This window comes from Pelodiscus sinensis, chromosome 2, assembly GCF_052426305.1.
Source record: "Pelodiscus sinensis isolate ZL-2025 chromosome 2, ASM5242630v1, whole genome shotgun sequence".
NCBI classification, from domain to species: Eukaryota; Metazoa; Chordata; order Testudines; family Trionychidae; genus Pelodiscus; species Pelodiscus sinensis.
This window is the reverse complement of record NC_143053.1, coordinates 121,263,640-121,286,133: the sequence shown is the minus strand read 5'-3', so window position 1 is coordinate 121,286,133 and position 22,494 is coordinate 121,263,640. Positions and strand designations below refer to the sequence as shown.

Below are 22,494 nucleotides of genomic sequence, written 5' to 3'. Positions count from 1 at the left end.
ACACACACACACAGTGTATCATGAGTGCCCATGATATTATTTATATATTTTGATGAGTCTCTAAGGTGCTACAGGACCATTGCAATTTTTTTTAATTATTTTAGCTTGTCATTTAGCTTGTGTTTTATCTTTTATTGCTTTTGTAACAAACCTTGACTTTTATGCTTCATTATTTGTAGTCACCTGAAATCTTTCCCTTTTTTTTCCTGTTGTTAATAAACTTGTTTCACTATTTAATATAACTGGTGAGTTTGTATTGAAGTATGTTTGGGATAATAAGGTTGGTCTATATAATCTTCCACTGATAAAATGATGGACTTTATATGAGCTTGCAAAGTTTAGCAAAGTGCTGGACTATATACAAGATGCATTTTTCTGGGGGGAAAATATGAGACTAGAGAATCTGCTGGTGTTCTTCTGCAGTGTAATTCATGAGCGGCTAGCTAATAGCACTCAATACTGTGAAGCTGGGAGCAAGTTTCATGCTGGAATCTGCATTAGCTGACCAAGAATGGCTGTTTGCCAGTAAAGTAATGTAAAAGACATCCCAGGTTATTGAGCTGGTGATAGTAGTCCAGATTGTACCCTCTGTAATGTCACAATTACCAGAACACACATCTCACAATTATTATTAACCTTGGTAAGTTACAAGCTTTCTGTAGATATCTTACATGTTACTCCCAATGGATAAACACCCTGCAAGACATGTGCTTGGTGCAGAGCCTTTGTCCAGTCTGAGATCATAGTTGTCTGCAAACAGGGAACCATTTGACAAGGGTTCTCTGTGTCACAGTGAGTTAAAGGTGAACTGAAAACTTTAAAGAATTCAGGTTTTAAAGAGCCAAATGTATTAACAATTGTAAACTTAAAAGTTAAAATGTTAAAACTTTTTAAAGTTACTATGCCAATAATTGATTTTCTTGAGATTTTGATGCGCCATGATTCTGTGGGCCTCAAACATGCTTGAGTGGCCAGTGTTGGACCATAAATCACTAGGTTTTTTTTGGGAGGGGGGAGCCCCACAACTAGCTTACCACCAACCAATTTTCAATTTCTAAAAGGCTAGAGAGTATATCATTTTAAAACAAAGACAAAGAGGAGCACTGACACTTCCTTCTAGAAGGCTCACAGGCATATGTGCTTTGCATGCTTTAAAGATTAGCTCCAATTCCTTGCACTGTCTCAAGCGATAAAGGGAAACACAGAACTCAAGAAGAAAATGAATAGGAGTGTCAAATTTGGCTTCAAAATTTTCTGTAATGACGTGTGGCCTTAAAACTTTATTATTTTTTTCACGTGATACCCAAAAAATTCCACACTTCACTTATAATAAGGCTGCAATATCAGCTTCGTTGTGCCTGGACTTCCTGTTTACTATGGAATTCTGAACTTCATTTGGGGCAAATTGAGAAACCAATAGTCTCCCAAGTATTCTCTTGATTAAGTATATAATCAATAAGTTGGCAACTCTCTTCGTAATTGGAATTAAGAGGAATATGTTGTGACCCTAATAGCCCCTAAATGCCAACTGGGCAATTCTATAACACCAACTCCTAGCGAGCCTGACAAACTCTCTACAACTAGCACACCACTTTCATGATATGTATCCATAAGAAATATCATGGGAGGTCTTACATGAAAAGCTGGTATCACACTGGCTATGAATATAAGATGTACATATAGATGATATTTAAAGAGTTCTGTATATGTACTGAAAATATATGTTTTAATGTCTGTCATCAAAAAGAAAAATAGGTTACTTCCAGGCCAGGAGAAAAGATATGTATCTCCCAGTCAAATATAAATTAAGCACTGTAAGCCAACATGATGAAAGCCTTATTTACTTATGGAGTTAACAAGAAAGAAGCACACCAGCTCATGAACCACCTTTTCTCTGGAGGCAGACAATGACTCCTAGAACTATAAGAGGAAGGCAAAAAGACACCCCTTTATCCTGCATCAAAGGAAGTAATCAGGCAGTGCGATTACATTCATGAAAATAGGATGCCAATCTGTCCTATTTAGCGCTGTAAAAGCCACTTGAATGAGGCAGACTTTTTAGATAGAAGATTAGCCTCTTAAATTTAATCTCTAGAAAGTGTGTTACGGTTTTGTTTTTTGTGGGATCTGTTTCCATTATCATTACCTCTTGAATCTTAACCTTTAACGATAAACATTGTTTTCACAAGAAACCTAGTCCAGTGCTTGTCCATGCTAGTGTGTACTACTTCCTTGCAGGTTAGCCAACCCGGTATTTCAGTGTGTTCAATGCAAAAAGGTCTGAATACTACAGGGGAATGCTTAAAAGGGACTCAAGACTGGGAGCAGCTATTGTTAACTTGCAAGGCAAACACACAGTTGGCATAGCCCAGAGAAGACGGTTTAGGTACTAACAGACTGGAGGTGACAGGGAGCCAGCAATTCTCCAACTTGCTGAAAGAGGAGAGAAAAAAGGTGACAGTCCTTTTGGCACCCTGAAAACAGGCAATTATGCTACAATATTTGTATATGCTACTGTAGCTATATGATAATTAATACTAATTTGCTACCTGAATGTAACCTAAGATTTTAACCTAACAAAATTCAGGAATTTTAGAATTTAATTTTTCATAGCAACTTAAAACTTTGCCTCTTGTATAATCTCATCAAAATTGCAAGCCTTTCATCTGGAGTGGTAAATACTAGTGCAGAGATAAAGCTGATTTAGGAGAAAAAATGGTGGGTGTAAAATGTTAACAAGAAAGTAATATTTAGTATATCAAATTACCTGGAGTTTGGGCGGTGAGCATGTCCATTTGTGTCTATCCCAAGCAAATGGAGAAACAGAACTACTTTTTCTTCATTTACTTTAGAGAACAATGTCTGATTACTTCTGGCAGCTTGGAAGAAGTTCTATAGGGAACAAACCATCAAAAGATTATTCTGAGAACCATATAAAAAGGAGATGTAGCAAATATAGATGCAACGTGTATGTAATGTTTGTATCATAGGAGTTGTATTGTGCTCAATTATGCAATAGCAAATGGTGTGAGTCTGTTTATATGAAGATAATATTCAAGACTGAACTAGAGAAAACAAGCAGAAATCTTCCAGTTCTTAAGTTTTTATAGGCTCTATGAGCAGTAATAGAAGGTAGGTTTCTGAGCCATCCCTTCTTGTTTCTTTTGCATTAGTGGTTACATAGTGTCCCTGAGCTTAATGTTGCTTTGTAACTCCCCACTTATTTCTTGTTGTAAAAGTGGGAACCACAGGTATCCCTAATAACAGTGAGAAATAGAAAACTAAGATTCTTCCTAAATGCATCTGCCTTGCATAGGTTTGAACAGAAACTTCCTTAAGGCATGAACTAGAGGCCATTCTGTTTCAGAGCAAATGAGCCTTGGCATGGCCATCCGGTTTTACACCAGACATATTATAGTAATGTAAAATACAATCAGTCATTTTAACATGATCATCATGTGACACTGCACTGTCCAAAGAAATAGTGTCAAATAAAATAAGAAGCAGGGTAGACTTTCTAAGGGTCTTGATCCAAAAAGAATCTCGAGCACCTTACAACATAAACAACGTGGAAAAGGACTTCACCGGGGTGGTAGGTGGGTGTGGGAATAACTTTCAACAGAGGATGCTCATTAAGATTCAACTCTGTCACCATTCTTGCAGAATAACGTCTGGTTGGTATATAAAACTTGTAATCAGGGCTCTAACAAATTCACAGTAATTTTGATCAATTTCACAGCCAGAAAGCTTTTTAATTGGTCAATTTAATTATTTCAGATGTTTACATTTGAAATTTTACAGTGTTGTAACCATGGGGGTCCTGACCCAAAAGGGAACTGTAGAGGGGTCACAAAGCTATTGTGGGGGCTTATGGGATTGCCACCCTCATATCTTTGCTGCTTTCAGAACTGAGCAGTGACTAGAGCAGCCAAAGAGATTGCTGAAGATGGAGATGACTCGCGGAAGTGGTGGTGGTGAGTCTGATCTACCCCTGCTGCGGGGTCCAAGTTGGAGCAGTGAAACGGACAAGAAAGCTGCTTACACCTATGGCTGCCTGTGAACTCCCTGATGTACTCACTCCTGGTGGGACTGCTGTGCAGGCTCCGCACTCCTAGCTTGAAACTAGGCTGCTACCCAGCTCCTCACTGCAACCAGGCTGCCCCCTGGGCTCTTGGCTCCTACTCTGATGTGGCCTGCACATTGGAATTTCTTATTGAAACTCTGATAATTTCTTTCCCATCAAAGTTTTGATTTGAGAGCCAGAGTACTATCGACTTGTAATATGCTTTATTTTTTTTAATTAAGTCAGCTGATGATCAGAACAGTACAAATTCTTCTAATTAAGGAGAACATAAAATGCTTTAGAGTGGTCAATTTAACCTTAGTTTATAATCAATGAATTTACATTGAAATACCCATTTATTAAATAGTCAGGAAAGTGATGTGAACAATGGAAATAAATCAATCGACCCACCATGAAATAGGCAGATACTTCATTATCTTGTAAAATATGTGGAATATTTCTATGATCAGCTGGAATCATTCCTGCATTTTTAGTAGTTTAAGATTCTGTGGCATCTGTCATTGCAAAATATATTCTGTAGATATGCACTAGGAAACACAGAAGTTATAGATCTATTTTGTCAATTAGTCAGTTCCTTGCAGTGAACTTTTTAGTGCTGTATTTAAAGCAGTTAAAAAAAAAATTAGATGAAGCATCCACCACTTGCTTTGGAAAATCATGCCACAAGTCACAGATCTCAGTCAGAAAAAATTCTCCTTTCCTTAATTTCATTTCCTGTTCTACCCTGTTGCAGCACACCAAATAATTCCATTCCCACTATCTCTGACTTGTTCTTTTTTATAACTATGCTTACCTTCTCATTAAGATACTGATGAAAAGCACTACATAAGGGTTAGGTGGTATAATTTTCAGAATTCACATTAGTCTTGCATCTTTTCAGCAATGAGATGCCAGAAATTACATGTGATATTCCAAGATCAATTTTGATGTCAATGACAAATTTCTCCTAGGCCATTAGGAGTTCATGCTACAATTAAGTAAAAATACTAATTAAAATATTGTATAAGAGATCTTGATCTATTAGTCTATAATCAATATATCCTAAATTCATCACTGGATTAAAATAAAAAACAAACCCCAATTTGTGGTATATTTTTTCCTTCCTAGTGCGTACAAACATTACAAGCTGAACCAAAGATGGTAACAGCTTAAGATAAGTTAGATACCATTTCCCCCTAAAGTAAATGGTCTCTTTTGAAACAGCACTTTATATAATGGGACAGATTGTGGCACACAAATTTTGTGGCTCTGCAGGATTGTGCAAGAAGGAGAGAGCATAAGTAACCTTTCATTCAGGTAATCCTCCTCATACAAACTTGAACCAGTTTAATTAAAACTGGCTTGGTTAAAAATAGTGCAAACCCCTGTCTGAATACACATAATCAGTCTGAAAATAAGTTCTAATAGTAAATTCACATGGCAAGCGTAACTGAAATAAATCAGTTTTATGTTAATTTGAGAGTGGCCAAAGACAAAGGTACAGCAATTTAACTAAACCATTTTCAAATGATCATACCTTCAGTTAAACCAATGCACCTGTATGTTTAGACCATGTTACATAGTTTGGAGAAGACACAAGTCATTACACTGCATGTGTGCAAGGACTGGGAGTGCTTAGCATGATTTCCCCGAAGACAGAAAGGTGGGGCAGTGTGAGCTCATAGGGTACGTCTAGACTACAGGCTTTTGTCAACAGAAGTTTTGTCGACAGATACTGTTGACAAAGCTTCTTATGACAAAGAGCGTTTAGACTACATTCAGTTCTGTCGAGAAAGCAAGCTGCTTTGTCGACATGACAGTGTAGACACAGAGGACAGTTTAGATGCAATAATGCCTTCTGTTGACAGAACTCTGTCGACAAAAGGCGTTATTCCTCATAAAATGAGGTTTACTAGCATCGACAAAACTGCTGAGTTCTGTCAACGTTATGTCGGTACTGTAGATGCAGGTTTAGTTTTGTCGACAAAAGTCCACTTTTGTCGACAAAACCATAGTGTTATCTTCCCTGTATTGTACAACAACCAGCAGAAGACCACCCTGGGCAAATGACTAACACATCATTTACCACAAAGGCTCACAGTCTATCCTTAAACCACATAAGGCCAACTGCTTATGATAATAATTTAGAAAGTATTTGTAATATATTAAATTGCAGCCGACTTTCATTATTGACTTTGTAGATTAGTCCTAAACATTTTCCATCTCCAAAACTGGATGGCCACATGAGGAACACTAGTACTTTTTTTGCCCTTATATAAGTGCAACATTGAATATTTTGAGAAGAAAATAATGTTATTGCATTAACAAGCTATAAAACAGAGAATTTTATCTTTGTTCAAATGAACTAATATCACTGTATTTTGCTCTTGCTTTTCCTCTATCAGGAGCTGACATATTACGGTTTAGACTGTTAAGTTTACACCCTGTTCTGAACAAGAAGCAGGGAAAACGTGGGTGGCCCCAGGAGCAGGTGACGGAAGAAAAAAGGAAAAAGTTACAACTCCCCCACCACCGTGCTTGTTCTCAGGCGGGAGAAATAATCTGCTACTGATTTACATTTGCAGAATATTTCTTCCTCCACACCCACTCAACTGTTCTGGCTAGCACATGTGCTGATACTGGGACGGCTAGAGACAGGAGTAGAACTAAGGCTCCAGACATTACTTGTCACCCTCCCCCACACACCAACTCCTTGCTGTCATGTTTTGGAAAAGCAGCCGCCACCCAGCAGAGTCTTGAAGTTTGCTGGCTACCCCCTTTTACTCTCTTGTGCTGATACATGGGACCAGAGACAATCTTGCCTCTTACGATAAACACAAATGATACTTCCTTAAGATGTTGAGACAGATTTTGAGAACAGGGAAAAAATCTGTGTGTGACAAAGTGAATTTCTGGTTGAAATTCTCATCATTAGAAGCATACTGTCAGCAGTATAATTATCGCTCAAATTATACCAACAAAAGAAGCTCATATTCAGTCAGTCTGAAATATGCATGCTTCTGAAGCACACAAAAATTTAAATTGAAGATCTAATAGAATGAACGCTGTACACTAGAGGGTCCTAAGCTTCCCTTATTCACAGCATAAAAATTAGCTTGTCCAGGAAAAATGGAATGGCTCATCCAAGAGAAACTGAATTATGGTATATATTGTAGTACACCATTCTTATCTGAGGAGGTAACACCATTAACTTACAGGGTCTTAGGTGAAATAAAACAACTCTACCCTCAGAACTACCTGTGCAACTCCATTAATCTTTAGGAAATTACAGAGGTGTAGATAAGGGTATAACCTCAACACAATGGAGTTATACAGATGCAGCTAAAGGCGTAATTTGGTCAACATTACTCATAGTTATTATGACACAACATGAAGAGAATGCAGTTTAATTCAGTGCCTAGGAATATGAAGCTGACAATTATAAAACCATCTTTTTATTTACAAACTTAGTGAACTGCATACAGTGAACCCTCGTTTATCGCGGTAGATAGGTTCCAAACCCGACCGCGATAGCTGAAAATCCGCGAAGTAGGCTTTGAAAGCCGCGGAGGGGCTCCGGCGGGGGAGCAGCCCAGGCGCGCCTGGGATGCCCCCCCGCCGGTTTCCCCCGAGGCTTTGAAAGCCGTGGAGGGGCTCCGGCGGGGGAGCAGCCCAGGCGCGCCTGGGATGCCCCCCCCCGCCGGCTTCCCCCGAGGCTTTGAAAGCCGCGGAGGGGCTCCGGCGGGGGAGCAGCCCAGGCGCGCCTGGGATGCCCCCCCCCGCCGGCTTCCCCCAAGGCTTTGAAAGCCGCGGAGGGGCTCCGGCGGGGGAGCAGCCCAGGAGCGCCTGGGATGCCCCCCCCCCGCCGGCTTCCCCCAAGGCTTTGAAAGCCGCGGAGGGGCTCCGGCGGGGGAGCAGCCCAGGCGCGCCTGGGATGCCCCCCCCCGCCGGCTTCCCCCGAGGCTTTGAAAGCCGTGGAGGGGCTCCGGCGGGGGAGCAGCCCAGGCGCGCCTGGGATGCCCCCCCCCGCCGGCTTCCCCCGAGGCTTTGAAAAAAGTCCGCGAAGTCGTGAATCCGCGATGGTCGAACCGCGAAGTAGCGAGGACTCACTGTATATCAAAGCCAGAGACATACAAAAGAATATGGAAACTCACAATGATTCAAACCCTTCAGCCACACTTTGGGTACGTCTACACAGCAGGGTTAAAGTCGAATTAAGCTACGCAACTTCAGCTACGTCAATTGTGTAGCTTATTTCGGCTTCTGGCGCTGTCTGCACAGCAAGGGCACTCTTCCTTCAGCTTCCCTTACTCCTCGTGAAATGAGGGTTACCATGAGTCAGAGTAAGAAGCTCTCCAGCTCGACATTATTTTGAAACAAAGGCTTGTACTGTAGACGCACACTGTGTTATTTTGGAATAACATGCCCTTTGGGTATAATCATACTTTATCTTGGGCCTCAAACCTGCAGTAAACCAGCTCAATACATGTTTGGTAATTAAATTTCTCACCTGTTAAATTATATGTTGCTTTGATGTCATGATAACTGGAGAATTCGAAATACAGGCAGTCCCCGGGTTACGTACAAGATAAGAACAAACCTACAGTCCCTAAGTTGAATCTGTATGTAAGTGGGAACTGGCATCCAGATTCAGCCGCTGCTGAAACTGTTCAGTTTCAACAGCGGCTGAATCTGGACACCAGTTCCCACTTACATACAGATTCAACTTAAGAACCCCAGGCATCCCCAAGTCAGCTGCTGCTGAAACTGATCAGCAGCTGATTCCAGGAAGCCTGGGGCAGAGCAACTCTGCCTCGGGCTTCCTGTAGTCAGCCGCTGGTCAGTTTCAGCAGTGGCTGACTTGGGGATGCCTGGGGCAGAGCAGCTCGGGTGCTGCTGGGTTGGTCCAGTAGCGCGGCTGCTCCTTGGCGCTACTGGACCAACCCAGCAGCACCCCAGCTGCTCTGCCCCAGGCGTCCTGATTCAGCTGCTGCTGAAACTGATCAGCAGCGGCTGAATCAAGGACTCCTGGGGCAGAGCAGCTGGGGTGCTGCCGGGTTGGTCCAGTAGCGCCAAGGAGCGGTGCTGCGGGACCAACCGGCAGCGCCCCACCTGCTCTACCACAGGCCCTGGGCTTTGCTCCACGTCTCCCTGGTCTGCTGGGGGGAGGGCACTAATAAGAGAATTAGAATTTGCTGGCTCTCCCACACTAAAATGCTTTAGTATAGATATGATACCCTACAATAAAATACAAAACACAAATCTTTCAGAAACTTGATATGAGTTCTCCACAATGGGTTCCAGATTGCTTTTAAATATTATGCTTTATTTCAGGATTCATTCAGCAAGCATAAAACATTTTACTTTGTTTTTTGGGAGAACAAACAAATTTTGGTATGATAGAGGGTAGTGGAGAATATTTAAAAACGTTGTTCTTGGTGTTCAAAACAATAAGTATTTTATTACTAACCATTATAAAGCAGTAGTATTTGGTTCAAGGAACCAGTATTGCATATTAATTATCTCCAAATTCCAGGTTAGACATGAAACCTAAGAACTTATGACAAACCCAGAGGAAAGTATTTTCTTCTATTGCCCTGTTGCAATCTGTGTCAATAATGAATAAGTGATATAAAACAGATAAATATTCACCTTAACATGGTCGAAAACCCAAGTGTCTAGTTTAGTTGCATCTTCTGCTCCAAAATCTTCATTTTCTGCTTTGTAACAGTATGTATAAACATGATCCCCACTAGCACCTGCAAAAATACAGATGCAATACTGGGTAGGAGAAAGAAAATTGAACATTTTTCCTTAATAAATATTAATAAGCAGGGCTCGCCGAACCGCGGCAAGTCCTGCACGCCGGCCATGCTGTTCGGTGATCTGCGCATGAGCAGATCGTTCTGCGCATGCACAGATCGGCCGAACCCAGCTCTTCTGGGTTGCAATCTACTCACCATGAGTGAGTAGATTGCATTATTTGTCGAGCCCTGCTAATAAGTATATACACAGAAAATTAAAAAAAAGATTAGAAAGCAGAGATACCTCTTGAATAATCTTAAATCTGTCCTCATTTTATGTTCTATTGTTTCTTGAGTTGTGTAACTCTTATTGGGTCAATATATTGACAGTATCAATGTCAGAGATGCACTTATGCCTCTTTTTATCCATATTATCCCTATTTTACAGTACAGCTTCTATCATCCTGACAAAGGATTAATAACGGAAGTTAAGAAAAGTTTAAGAAAAGATATACCCAAAAGCCATTAAAATGCTGTTTTATTACTGATGTTGCAACATGCTGGTCAAGAGATCAAAGTGCAGATCATCAGTCAGGAATTGGTGATCAAAGATGGAGGAGAATTAAAAACAATATCAAAAATCTTTACCTCTAGCTTTGAAAAAACAAAGATTTCTATTTTTCAGATAATAAACCTAATGTGAAACCACGTCAGACAATGCCATATCATCAAGGTTTAATAAAAGACATTATAACACTCAAATTTAAACAAACAAAAAAAACAATGGGCAAAGAAAGCTTGAGGAATTATGCAAATTAGTTACTCCCAATCCACTCAAGAGGGCAACCTCGCTAATGTATTATGCAAGGATAACAACGGAATGGATTGACACCTGCACCATCTTCAAAGTTGATACCTTTAAAAAATTAGGTCCGATGCATAAAAAGGTAGGAGTCATAATTTTCAGAAAAATGCAGACATACAACACCGTGTTCATTGATGTAGAAAAATATAGTAGCTGGACAAGACAATCTCATTCCATACACGTTAACAACTATATCATGCTATCTTATGAAATAGAGAAAAGAGAAAAAACACATCAAAGTACTGAATCTTTGAAGTCCTAATGAGATCTGAAATCAGGTGGAACTTATAGAAATTCTGCAGTCTGGCTGAGCTGTTGAAGTCACTGGGCTACAATTAAGGCTGTTTCTTTTATTTCTGCATAAACTCACAATGGGGAAATATTCTTCTGTCAGTTCATAGCAACATAGAATCCAACAGATGTGTTGGTGGTTCCAATTATATCGTGCAATTTCCAGGCTTGTGGGTGAGCTAACATACCAAGTTCAATAGGTAACATTAGCTGGATTATGCTCAAGCCTCGTTGAAGTGTTACACAAACTTTAGTATAATTAAAAAGGGATTTTTAGGTCAGGAATCTGAAAGCTATATTCCCCTTCATGTGTCTTCCCTGTTTTACAATGGATTTTATTTAAAAATCCAAAACACATAATATAGATTTGCTGTCAGATGAATTGCTGTCAGATTAGCGAGTAGAGCACTACAAGGCATTTTACAAATCTGTTTATTACTTTCAATGGAATTGAACCAGCCTTGTTGATATTATGGGATAATGCACTGTTCTATCATCTTCTGATGATGGGATACAGCAAGTGGGAAAAACTGGGGATCAATCTGAAACAATTTCTGTCCCTGAGAAGTGTCAGGAAACAAAAATTAAGTAGGTGCATTGTGTGGACTTATTAAAAGTACCCCCCTACTGCTCCCCACCCTAATTTCTACTTGAGTGAAGAATCTTTATTAATGTACAAACAAATACACTAGACAGTACAATGGGTAACCTTTCATGGACAATTCTAAAAAATATCTATTATGTAAAAAGTACCTATCTTTCAAGACAGAAGAGACAGGGAAGGAAAAGCCTCCTTTTCCTTCTAAATAGAGTGGAGAAGGTAGCAGGGATTTGGGGGAAAGCACTTTATTTAGAAGTGATGAGAAAAACAGGACGTTAAGCTAGGACACTTCTTCCAAGCATGTGCTATTGCCGCTCTATCCACTAACTGGATTGCTTGGTTTCAGCTCCTCCCATATCAGATTTCCCTGACTGGTTTTCTCACCAACAGATGCAATCCCATGGTGGGAAGCAGAGTCACTCATATTCAAAGAGTGCAGAAGGGGTGGACAAAGTCAGCGTTTTAGGAGGTCATGCACTTCAGTCTTTACAGTGAGAGCTATGTATCTACTTCTGCTATTCAATAACAGCAGATTTATTAGGCATCAAATACTGTGAAAACAGGATGTCAAGCATGCTGTATTTGCTGTGGCACAGAGTAGGACCCTTCGAGAATAAAAGAGCAGTTACACACATAGTAAGTACGCTCCTTTGAGATGCTTGCTTTCCTGGATTTCAGATCAGTGATGCAACCTGGAGCTTCTGAAAAGCAGTGTTTGCTGAAGATGCCCCCACATTTGGCCTATCTGTATCTCTTGTGTACACTTCAAGCTTCTTTCAAAATAACCTTTTCTGGAAGATATCTTCAGGAAAAGCTTATTTCGAAACAGAGCCTCTAAACACAAAAAGTGCAATGAAATAGTTATTTCGAAAGATAGTGTCCAATCAGTGTGAAAGCTATCTTGCATTTAAGGCCATCTGGATCCAGTTCGGGCAGGGCATTAGGAATATAGATTGGAATATACAACTCTTGTGTAGAAGTTAACATGGAAATATGGATGATCACACAAATGTTTGAAGGAAGCAAAGGATAAATAATTCAATTATGGAAACTATAATCTAACTCATTGATGATTAGTAGGCAGCAGGCTTTCTGGGTGAATATTCTGACTACTTAGCTATGAGGCTGTCATCAAGTGGTATAAGAGACTACAGTTTGATATTTTATACCATTAACATATAAAACCAACATTAATAGAAAACAAATTAACTCCTCGGCTATGTCTAGACTGCAAGCTTCTTTCAGAAGAACCTTTTTCCGAAAAGATCTTCCGAACAAACTTCTTCCAAAAGAGAGCATCCACACACAAAAGCGCATCGAAAAAGCAATCTGTTTTTTCAAAAGATAGTGTCCACATTGATTGGACGCTACCTCACATTTAAGCTGTGATTACTGTGGATGGTGTGGCCACCAGGGAACCTGTGCTTTTTCCTCTTTCCTCTTCTTTCGAAAGAACTTCCTCTTCTCTGTCCACACACGCCTTTTTCCGAAAGAGCTCTTTTGGGAAAAAAGGCTTTTTCCTCATAGAAAGAAGATTACCAATGTCAGAAAAACCTCTCTGTTCTTTCGATTTACTTTTGGAAGTATGAGATTGTAGTGTGGACATAACTTGGGCTTTGTTGGAAAAACAGCCCTTTTTCTGACAAAATTCTGTAGTGTAGACATACCCCTCCTAAGAAACTATGGACTCCAATCCCTTTCTGCGAGGGGGTCACTCACCACCGTAGCGGGGGTCCGTCGTCTGTCCCCGGAATCAGTCCTTTCCGCCCGCACAGGCCTCCGCTCACGTGGCGTTTCCCCTCTGGAATCTTCTAGTCTCGTTGCTCTCTTCGCCACACTGCCCTCCGGCAGTGCCCAAGTCACTCGCTCTGAGCCCCCCTTCCGGGGGATTGGTGTCTCTCCAGCAGGCCTAGCAGGCTGGCCGGTTGGCTGTCCGAGCGCCCTGGCCCAGCCTAACTCTCTAGCCCTGCCCTAGCTCCAGAGAGCGTCCTGCTCCCTCGGCAGCCAGGCTCACAGCCCTGCCGCAGGCCTAGCAGGCTGGCCGGTTGGCTGTCCACGCGTCCTGGCCCAGTCTGCCTCTCTAGCCCTGCCCTAGCCCCAGAGAGCGTCCTGCCCCCTCGGCAGCCAGGCTCACACTGCCTTGGCTGAAGCAGCCCTGCCCTTTTATAGCCCCCAGCTGGGCCTTAATTGGCCAATGCCGCCCAGCTGGGCTGAACTCCCCGGGCCTGCTCCAGGCTGGGGTTTGGCTCTTAAGGGGCCAGTACAGGGCAGCTGCCCTGTTACACTTTCCCACAGTGGTATACAGGCAGTCCCCGGGTTACGTACAAGATAAGGACTGTAGGTTTGTTCTTAAGTTGAATCTGTATGTAAGTCGGAACTGGCATCCAGATTCAGCCGCTGCTGAAACTGACCAGCACTGACTACAGGAAGCCTGAGGCACAGTTGCTCTGCCCCGGGCTTCCTGGAATCAGCCTCTGATCAGTTTCAACAGGCTGAATCTGGACGCCAGTTCCTACTTACATAGAGATTCAACTTAAGAACCCCAGGCGTCCCCAAGTCAGCTGCTGCTGAAACTGATCAGCGGCTGATTCCAGGAAGCCCGGGGCAGAGCAACTCTGCCTCAGGCTTCCTGTAGTCAGTGCTGGTCAGTTTCAGCAGCGGCTGACTTGGGGACGCCTGGGGCAGAGCAGCTGGGGTGCTACTGGACCAACCCGGCAGCACCCCAGCTGCTCTGCCCCAGGCGTCCTGATTCAGCCACTGCTGAAACTGACCAGCAGCGGCTGAATCAGGACACCTGGGGCAGAGCAGCTAGGGTGCTGCCGGGTTGGTCCAGTAGTGCCCAGAGCGGCGCTGCGGGACCAACCAGCAGCGCCCCAGATGCTCTATCACAGGCGTCCGGAGAAAAGACGGGTCTGCTGGGGGGGGGGGGGGTTACTAGCTGCGCCTCCTGCCCCCCCCCCCCCCCCAGCAGACCAGGGAGACGCGGGCGGCGGACCGAGAAACACTGCGGTCCCGCTGCCCGGGTCCTCCATGGCTTTGCTCTGCGTCTCCCTGGTCTGCTGACCAGCAGACCAGGGAGACGGGGAGCAAACCCCGTTCGTAACTGCGGATCCGACATAAGTCGGATCTGCGTAACTCGGGGACTGCCTGTATGCTCCTGAATGTCTTCAACGTGAGGCTGTACTGTGAGCTTCTCAAGTGATATGGTAATAGCCATTTACCTGCTTTCTCGAAGCCAGTGAAAGATAGCACAGTACACTAAAACTGAATTCCACAAATCCTTATCCAAGAACACACTTCTGCAAAAATGTAAACAAACAATCTGCCAATGGGCTAGATGCCACATTCTCTTCCCACCCACCAAGCTCAGAAGTTAAGTTTCAAGCAGAGGTCCTGGGAAAGCACAGATTACCGAGAAAAGATTTGCAGATAACTTTAAAACTGCAGGCCCGTACGCAGGAATTTCTGGGGGGGTGGGAGGGGAGAGAGAGGAGATGCAAGATGTGGGAGGGACTGATGGCTGCTACCGCACAGCCCAGCTGCACCCCAGCCTCAATCCAGGATGAGGAAGAGGGGAAAATCAGCCCCAACCTTCCCCATCTGGCCACAGTATAGGGGGAGAGAGGCCGGGGCAGTGCACCTCCCTGCTTTCCCCTGGACAGCTGGACCTTGGGAGAGGGAAACTGGGGAAACGTGCTGCCCTACCTTCCCTAGGTCGGCTGGAATCGGCCCCATGGTGGACCACGAAGGACCATGGGTGGAGGGTGCGTTCGCACCCATTGCACACCCCTGCGTACGGGCCTGAACTATTTTTTTCAGATTAACACAGAAGTGAACAAAAGGCGGAGTGGACCAAACTATTCTTTCTAAATCACTGAAAATAATAGGGTTGAGGCAAAGTAGTTATATTCATAAGACAGATTTAAAACAATGTTGTCAATTCTAAAATTATCTAGGAGGAGGTAGCACTGTAGTTTATCACATACTAGCAGATTTACCTGACGTTGCCGGAGTCATTCAGGGCAGGAAGCTGGTGGTATGATAAATACAGGAGTCAGGGCAGGGCCCCCAGGCATCAGAGGCTTTTTCCTCTCCTCCTAGGCCTCCCCCCAGCTACCAGAGCTTTTTTTCTTCTCCTCCTCCAGTGCTGCAGCCAAAGGGCAGGAAGGGGAAGGGGCTACTTATCCAGTCTGGTGACAGGCAAGATGGTGGACTCCTTGCCCTGCTGGCCACACTTGATATTACAGCTGCTCCAGTGGCCACTCTGCAGGATAGCTCTTGCCTGCAGGATCATTACCCCCCAGTGGCCATTCTCAATATTGCATCCTTCCTACAGCGGCCCCTCCCTTTGCATGTTATGGAAAACAGTCCCTTTCTTAGGGCTTCCGGTTGTCCTGGCACAACCAAACCCTGACTGTGCTTTAAGTTAAGAGAAGAGAAAGTTTCACACCAAATTTGTTGGTCCTACCTCATTTGGTTTAGGAGGAGTTCTTGAGCAAACAGACTCAGACAGACAGACTCAAGCCTCTTAAATGTTTTTATACACACACACACACACACACACACACACACACACACACACACTTAACCCACTGAAAGGAGGAAAATGATTGTTAAACATAGTTTCTTAATGAAAGTATACCTATGTTAAATTTGAAAGTAATTTTTAAGTTACAGACTGACGGGGCGCCTTGGCCCTGCACTGTAGAACAGACTGTGGGCTGGGCCCAGCTGGCTGAAAGCACCCCTCCCCCATGCCTTGCTGGGCAGGCTTGAGTATAAAAGGTGAGCTTGAGTATAAAAGGCCCTGAGGCACCTCACTCAGGGCTGACTGCTGAAGAGGAAGGACCTGTTGAGTTCCAGAGCTGGAGGAGCAGGCACAACCTGACGCAGCAGCCGCTACAGCCCCAGCAGCAACCACCATGGCCCTGGAGACAGTCTGGAGGTACAGCAATGAGGAGACGCGCAGGGTTGTAGGAAGTAGCCCAGGACGGGGAATTGCAACCCTGAGCACTCAGCACATTGTGGAGGGATCCCCAGATAGGGTTGCCAGATGGTTTCAACAAAGATATACACTTGACATTACATCTTATTTAGAAAATACTGGACATTTCTATTTTCTCATTTATATTTTCTCAATTTGTTTCCCGAAAAGAAAGCTCAAATACTGGATTGTCTGGTTCAAAACTGGACACCTGGAAACCCTATCTGCCCCACTGCCAATAGGGCCCTGGGCTGGAACCTGGTAGAATGGGTGGGCCCGGTTTCCCCTACCCTTCCCTCTGCAGTGCTCCTAGGCAGAGGAAGTTTCCTGAAGCCTGTGGATTAGGCCTCAGGGCCATATTTACCCCAATAGAGGGGAGCACTTCAAAGCCTGGGCCTTGGGACAGCAGTGACCCCGATTGGGGGAAGGCGGGCCGCTATAGGGACTTAGGCTGCTGAGCCACACTTACCCCACATAGGGGGTTCTGGGACTCAGACGCCGGCCATTCGGCCGTACAGACACTGATAAGTGTGGGATTTTGACTGCAGAAGTCCAACTGAGGGATTTTGACTGCTGAGTTGCACCCCTCGACACAGATGTTTCAGAATAGTATATACAATTTTATTTATCACACAAACTGGACCTAAAACCTATGCTTGGAGCTAAATTGCACTATTTGGGCACAGCTCTACACTGGGGAAAGCGTGAAGCCATACTACCAGGAAGATATTGATTTGGATGGTGCAGCCTACTCCCCAGATAAGCCCAGCACTTTGTCAGCTGGTATGGATATAGGAGGGAAGAAATCTCCCATCCTCTTTGGGGCAATTAAAAAAAAAAAAAGACCCACACAAATACAACAGCCTTACTACTCATTCAGCACAGGAAGGGTGACTGCCTCTTTTCTTTGCAAGGCATATCCAATGCCTTGCAAGGTGGGTAAAATTAGGAAAGCATCAAAATATACCATAAATAGTAGTGAAAAATTAGTTACAAAGGAAAATAAGCTTTAAATGTATTATTTGTGAGGAGGATTTTTTTCCCAAATCACTCCACAACAGGTATCAGGCTAAAAAAAGATGTGTAGCATTCACTGTATTAATAAAGTTACAACTTCCATAAGGCATTGCTCGAGATTTTAGTTTAGGTATTGAAAAAAAACCAGGACTTATCCTACTCCCACATGTAGTATTTCTGTAAGATTCTGGTTTTATAATTTGCATATAAAAAGTAATGTATAACAACATAAAGGTTTACAGAAATGCTAACTATTGGAAACTCCTGAAAATACCTCTCTCATTAATCTACTTTTAAAAAAAAAAAATCTTTTAAACGTGACACCGGTGGATATGTTGTAGTTTCTCAGCTAATATGATGCACACAATTTAAGCTTACCTTTAGCAAACATAGGTAAAATATCTGGACTTCCCCAGCTCCAAGTATATTTGCTTTCATTGAAAACTGAATCAAATTCTACTGGATTTTCTTTCCATCCTGTCAAAACAAACAATGTTAATGGGATTGTCCAGCTATAACAGAAAGCCAGATATGGCCCATTGACTAAAATAGAAGTGGGCAAGATATGGGCCAGGGGTTGGATCCAGCCTGCCAAGCCTTTCAGTCTGGCCCACAGACCCACCCCATTGGACCCACAGGCAGCGAGCAGCCCCAGGGCTTAGAGCAGCTGGCTGCTCCATCTGCCTCTCTGCGCTGGTGGTAGGAAAAAATTTTGTGCACTGTGAATTCCCTCCTTCACACAAACTCCTTCTAAGACCCCACATTAAAAATTATTGCCCAACCCTGATCTAAATATTAATAGTACTACGAAGTAGGGAACACATATTATAATAAAAATATATACTTGTACATTCTAGAACTAAAATTAAATTTTACTTCCTTTTAATCCCATTTGCTTATGCTTATAACTCAGGAAAAAAATTTGGCTGATGACCTTCATAGTTGGTTTCTGCCAAGGCTTTAGTAAGTCTAAGCAACAACTGTCCATCCTTTATTCCATTAAGCAAGGCTAACAAACAAAATTACTTCCCCCCGCCCCCCAAAGTTGAGATGATTTCAAGGCTTTATTTTGTGCATACATAGTTCAAAAGTGTTGCAACTTTACTAGTACTCACAGAAGAGTAGCCTCCAGGCTAATACCTGTATTAAATTATAAGTGATTGATAGTTTGGTCTTCATGTGTAGTACTAAGTTTAGAGCTCAAATATTATCTATAGGACTCGAGAATAACGTGACTATCTGAGTTTTCCATTCATGCTGTAGGGTTCATTTGTCATCCAGACATTTTAAGAGAAGGGGTACTGAGGGAGAAAGGGTTGGGGGAGGGAGGGTTAACCTCTTTTTAGAGCACTAAGAAGGTGTGTGAAATTTCATTCATCTTTAATGGAATAAGCAATCTATTTGTAATACGAGTTAATGATTGTAGATTAATTTTTAAAATTGTCAGAGCACTCAGACTGGCTGGATGCCAGATATTAGTTAAATTAACATATTTTAATAAAGAAATAACACATGATCTAGCTGTTTTTTAGTTTTATGAATGAGGTTGATTTGCACAGCTGTGTACTGGTCCATCTACATAACTATAGAAGTACAAAATAGAAGCTCTGCTATACATACTTTGAGAATAAGGCCCACATCAGTCCAAAGGAGATATGTTACTAGACTCTGTTTTGAACAGAACTGAGAAAACGCTGCCACTCAAGAATTAATATAGTGGTCTTATTTCTTTCTAGCTTCTGTAAATGTCTGTGGCACAACCTAAGTGGCACTAGGAAAAATTAAGGAATCAAATAGTTTGTCCCACTCTGACAATGGAAACTAAATATTGTTTTTTTGTTCAGTGTCTTTTTGATATATGATGTCTCCCCAGATTGATGGAGATAAAATTGGGGTTTCCCCTGCTCACACCCTCAGCTCTTTTTTTTTTTTTTAACTTTATAAAAATAAAAAACAAGCCACATCTCTTGTTAAAAGAGCTAGAATGACAGCCTTGAAGACTGAAGTCTAATTTAGCTCTCAGTACATGTAAAGCAGTCGGAGGCATTTCATGCTTAACCCATGCTATCCTGCCAATGTACCTCAACCCTGCACTGGATAGACTAGTTTATTCACTATGACCATTCAATTCTTGGCCTCGCTGCAGAGACTGCATCCACGTTTGACCTGATATAAATAAAGACACCCATTAACTAGGAATAGGACTAAGATCAACAACTAATTTTACTTAGGTATAGGTTCACACAAATAAGTGAATAATAATCATTTTTAAAAGACCAGTCATACTAGGTTTGCCATCCAGTCCAATGGCCTCTCATATTCTATGTTTCTCTGACCCCAATCTCCAGATTTCTAGTGAATAAATGTTGCCCTGTGAGGCACATCACCACTGATTCTATTCCCCCAAAAGTGGCTCCTTCTAGACTTGCTGCCTGCTTCCTCAGAGACAGGCAACAAGATTATAAAGAGACACAGTCAGTGGCATCACTGCCAATCCTGCATTTGCAGCCGCTGCTGGAATGTGCAACTGCTGTTGCAACAGCTGCTGGACACACAGTTTCAGATCGAATAGGTTTTTTCACCAACTCCTCCAAATGCAGTCCACAGTAATGCTGACATTTCAGGAATTGGATCCACCTGTGCTAAGAGGAAGCCTGCATACAGATTAGTACATTTGTTGTCTGCACACAGGTTATTATTACAGAGACAACATGTGGTAAAAAAGTTAATCATTGCCAATTTGAGTCAGATTTGAATTAATAACACAGACAAATTGTGCATAGCCCATCAATGATGAATCCTCTGTTATCCACAACTGAGGAGCTCAATTAGCATTCCAAAAAGCCATGGTCTCATGAATGATATATGCTTTCATCTCACATTGGAAAAGTCAAATCAAATTTAAAATCTTAGTTACAAGCTGATCACATATCACTTCTGCCATTATATTTTAAATTTTAATAATTTAAAGTGCTATCTAGTACAATAATTAATGCTAAAACAGGAATAAAAATATACCAGTCCTATTTCCATAAGTATTTAATAGTGGCGAATTCTCCAAAAATGAATTCATGTTTTCAGTCTATTACGTACACATTCACTAACCCATTTTGAACCTTACTATGCCACCAAAATATCTTATTTAGACAATGATGTTGGGACCTCACACTTGTGTACCTTTAGCAACTGCACTGACATCTTCATAAAATCCAGCTATAAGTGCCACATGTCCTGGTCTAGATTCTGTTGGAACGCGTGTATGAGAGATTCCCCAGCTGCCTTTGTATTCTATGATACTCCTGAAAAGAAAATACAAAGTAATTACTTCACAAGACTGAGTGTGTACATGCATGTGAAGAGTAGTCTGTTGAAAAACTGATGGCTAGATACTAAATTACAACTCTCAAGATTTAGTCTTGAACTGTAACTGTTAAGCTAGAAAGTATCTACCAGAAGATAACTAACACCCGCCAGGTATAATTACTATCATAGTCAGCCACTGTTGTGAACATAGGAGGTTAACTAGTGTTATCATACATTTCTAGTTGATATGTTATTTTATTTCTACTTTTTTTTAAAGTAGAGGTTATTAATTTTTTCTAGAAAAGGATATTCATTCTTCTAGATTTTGCTTTTTTCCCTCCTTAGTTTGACCTGTATATTTCCAGTTAGATTTTTTTTCTTCCTCAAATAAAATATAGGCAATTATGCAAATTTCTTGTGATTCAGGCCAGAAAAAAGGCACTATTTCAGAACTGAGGCAGTACTGAAGAGGGACAGAGATGGAAGGTAAAATGGAACAAACCAATTTTATAACCTCTACCACCAGCTTCACAGGTGATTAATCCCCTTTGTCCAGTCAGTCAGCTCCTTGCATGGAGCCCTGAGCTTCTGACTGGATGGGGCTAATTAATCACCTGACACACAGTTTAGAGGGAACACTGTCTATCACCCATTCGTCAGCTGTAATCTTCTCCTATGAAGATTGAAAGTGGGAGAAAAGTCCTAACGGAAGAAGGCAGGTAGCTGAAGAACCAATAATTAGGGTTGTTCCAGATACTTGACTTTAATAATCAATCCTAGAATACTAAAACTGGAAGGGACCTTGAGTGGGTGGGTGAGATTCTGTGGCCTGCATTGTGCAGGGGGTCAGACTAGATGATCATAATGGTCTCTTCTGACCTTGAAGTCTAGAAGGTCATCAAGTCCAGTCACCTGCCCATAGGGCAGGACCAAGCACCATCTAGATCATCCCTGACAGATGTCAATGAGTATGTAGTGGGTAGTCTCTCATTGAAACCTTATTTTCTTCTTTTTAGGCAGCTCAGTACGTTTCTGGAAATCAGAAAACTGGATAGACTAGAATATCTGAGCCCTCTGGGTTCTACTATATCTTTGTTTAATTACAGGCATAGCTATCCCAAAGTATTGCAAGGCAGCCCCAAGTCCTTCAAGGTGTGCAATGATTTCTCAGCAAAGATTTTGAGAAAAGGGTAAGTTCTAGACTAGGGGTGGCCAACCAGTTAGACACTAAGAGCCAAAATAGCTGTGGATAGTAGTGCAAAGAGCCACGCACCTCTCCCCCAGAGCCAGACACCCCCAGTCTCACTGCTTTAGCCCAGGGCCCTCCCCTTCCCACAGATCAGTTGTGTAGCAAGGGTGTTATGTGCCCAGGGACACAAGCAAAAATTTGTGCACCTCCCCCGCCCAATCATTTGCACCAGGTCCCCAGTGGAGCAGTCCCAGGAGCAGCAGCACTTGCACGGTCCCCATGCCCATGGCGACCTGGAGTCACCTGCAGGGAAGGAGCGGAGCAGTTGGGCACACGGAGGTACTCTGCTCCGTTCGGCTACAGACTGATGGGGGCTCCAGGCCTAGGCAGTGGACGGTGTTTTGCAGGCTATTCCCCATGTGCCGCTGGAGCTAGAG

The 22,494-nt window shown here is 42.6% G+C and overlaps 1 protein-coding gene across 5 annotated transcripts in view; it reads right to left on the bottom strand.

Moving 5' to 3' along the window:
• The window catches only part of PIGN (phosphatidylinositol glycan anchor biosynthesis class N), a 160,175-nt gene that overhangs the window by 117,250 nt on the left and 20,431 nt on the right, over positions 1 to 22,494 (bottom strand). For all 5 annotated transcript variants that reach the window (XM_075921393.2, XM_075921390.2, XM_075921392.2 and 2 more), the window contains exons 3-6: positions 20,743 to 20,864; positions 17,944 to 18,042; positions 9,716 to 9,822; positions 2,768 to 2,892 (exon numbers count right to left, since the gene is read on the bottom strand). In XM_075921393.2, the coding sequence (XP_075777508.2) occupies positions 2,768 to 2,892; positions 9,716 to 9,822; positions 17,944 to 18,042; positions 20,743 to 20,864 (453 nt within the window). The remainder of the gene's footprint in view (positions 1 to 2,767; positions 2,893 to 9,715; positions 9,823 to 17,943; positions 18,043 to 20,742; positions 20,865 to 22,494) is intronic.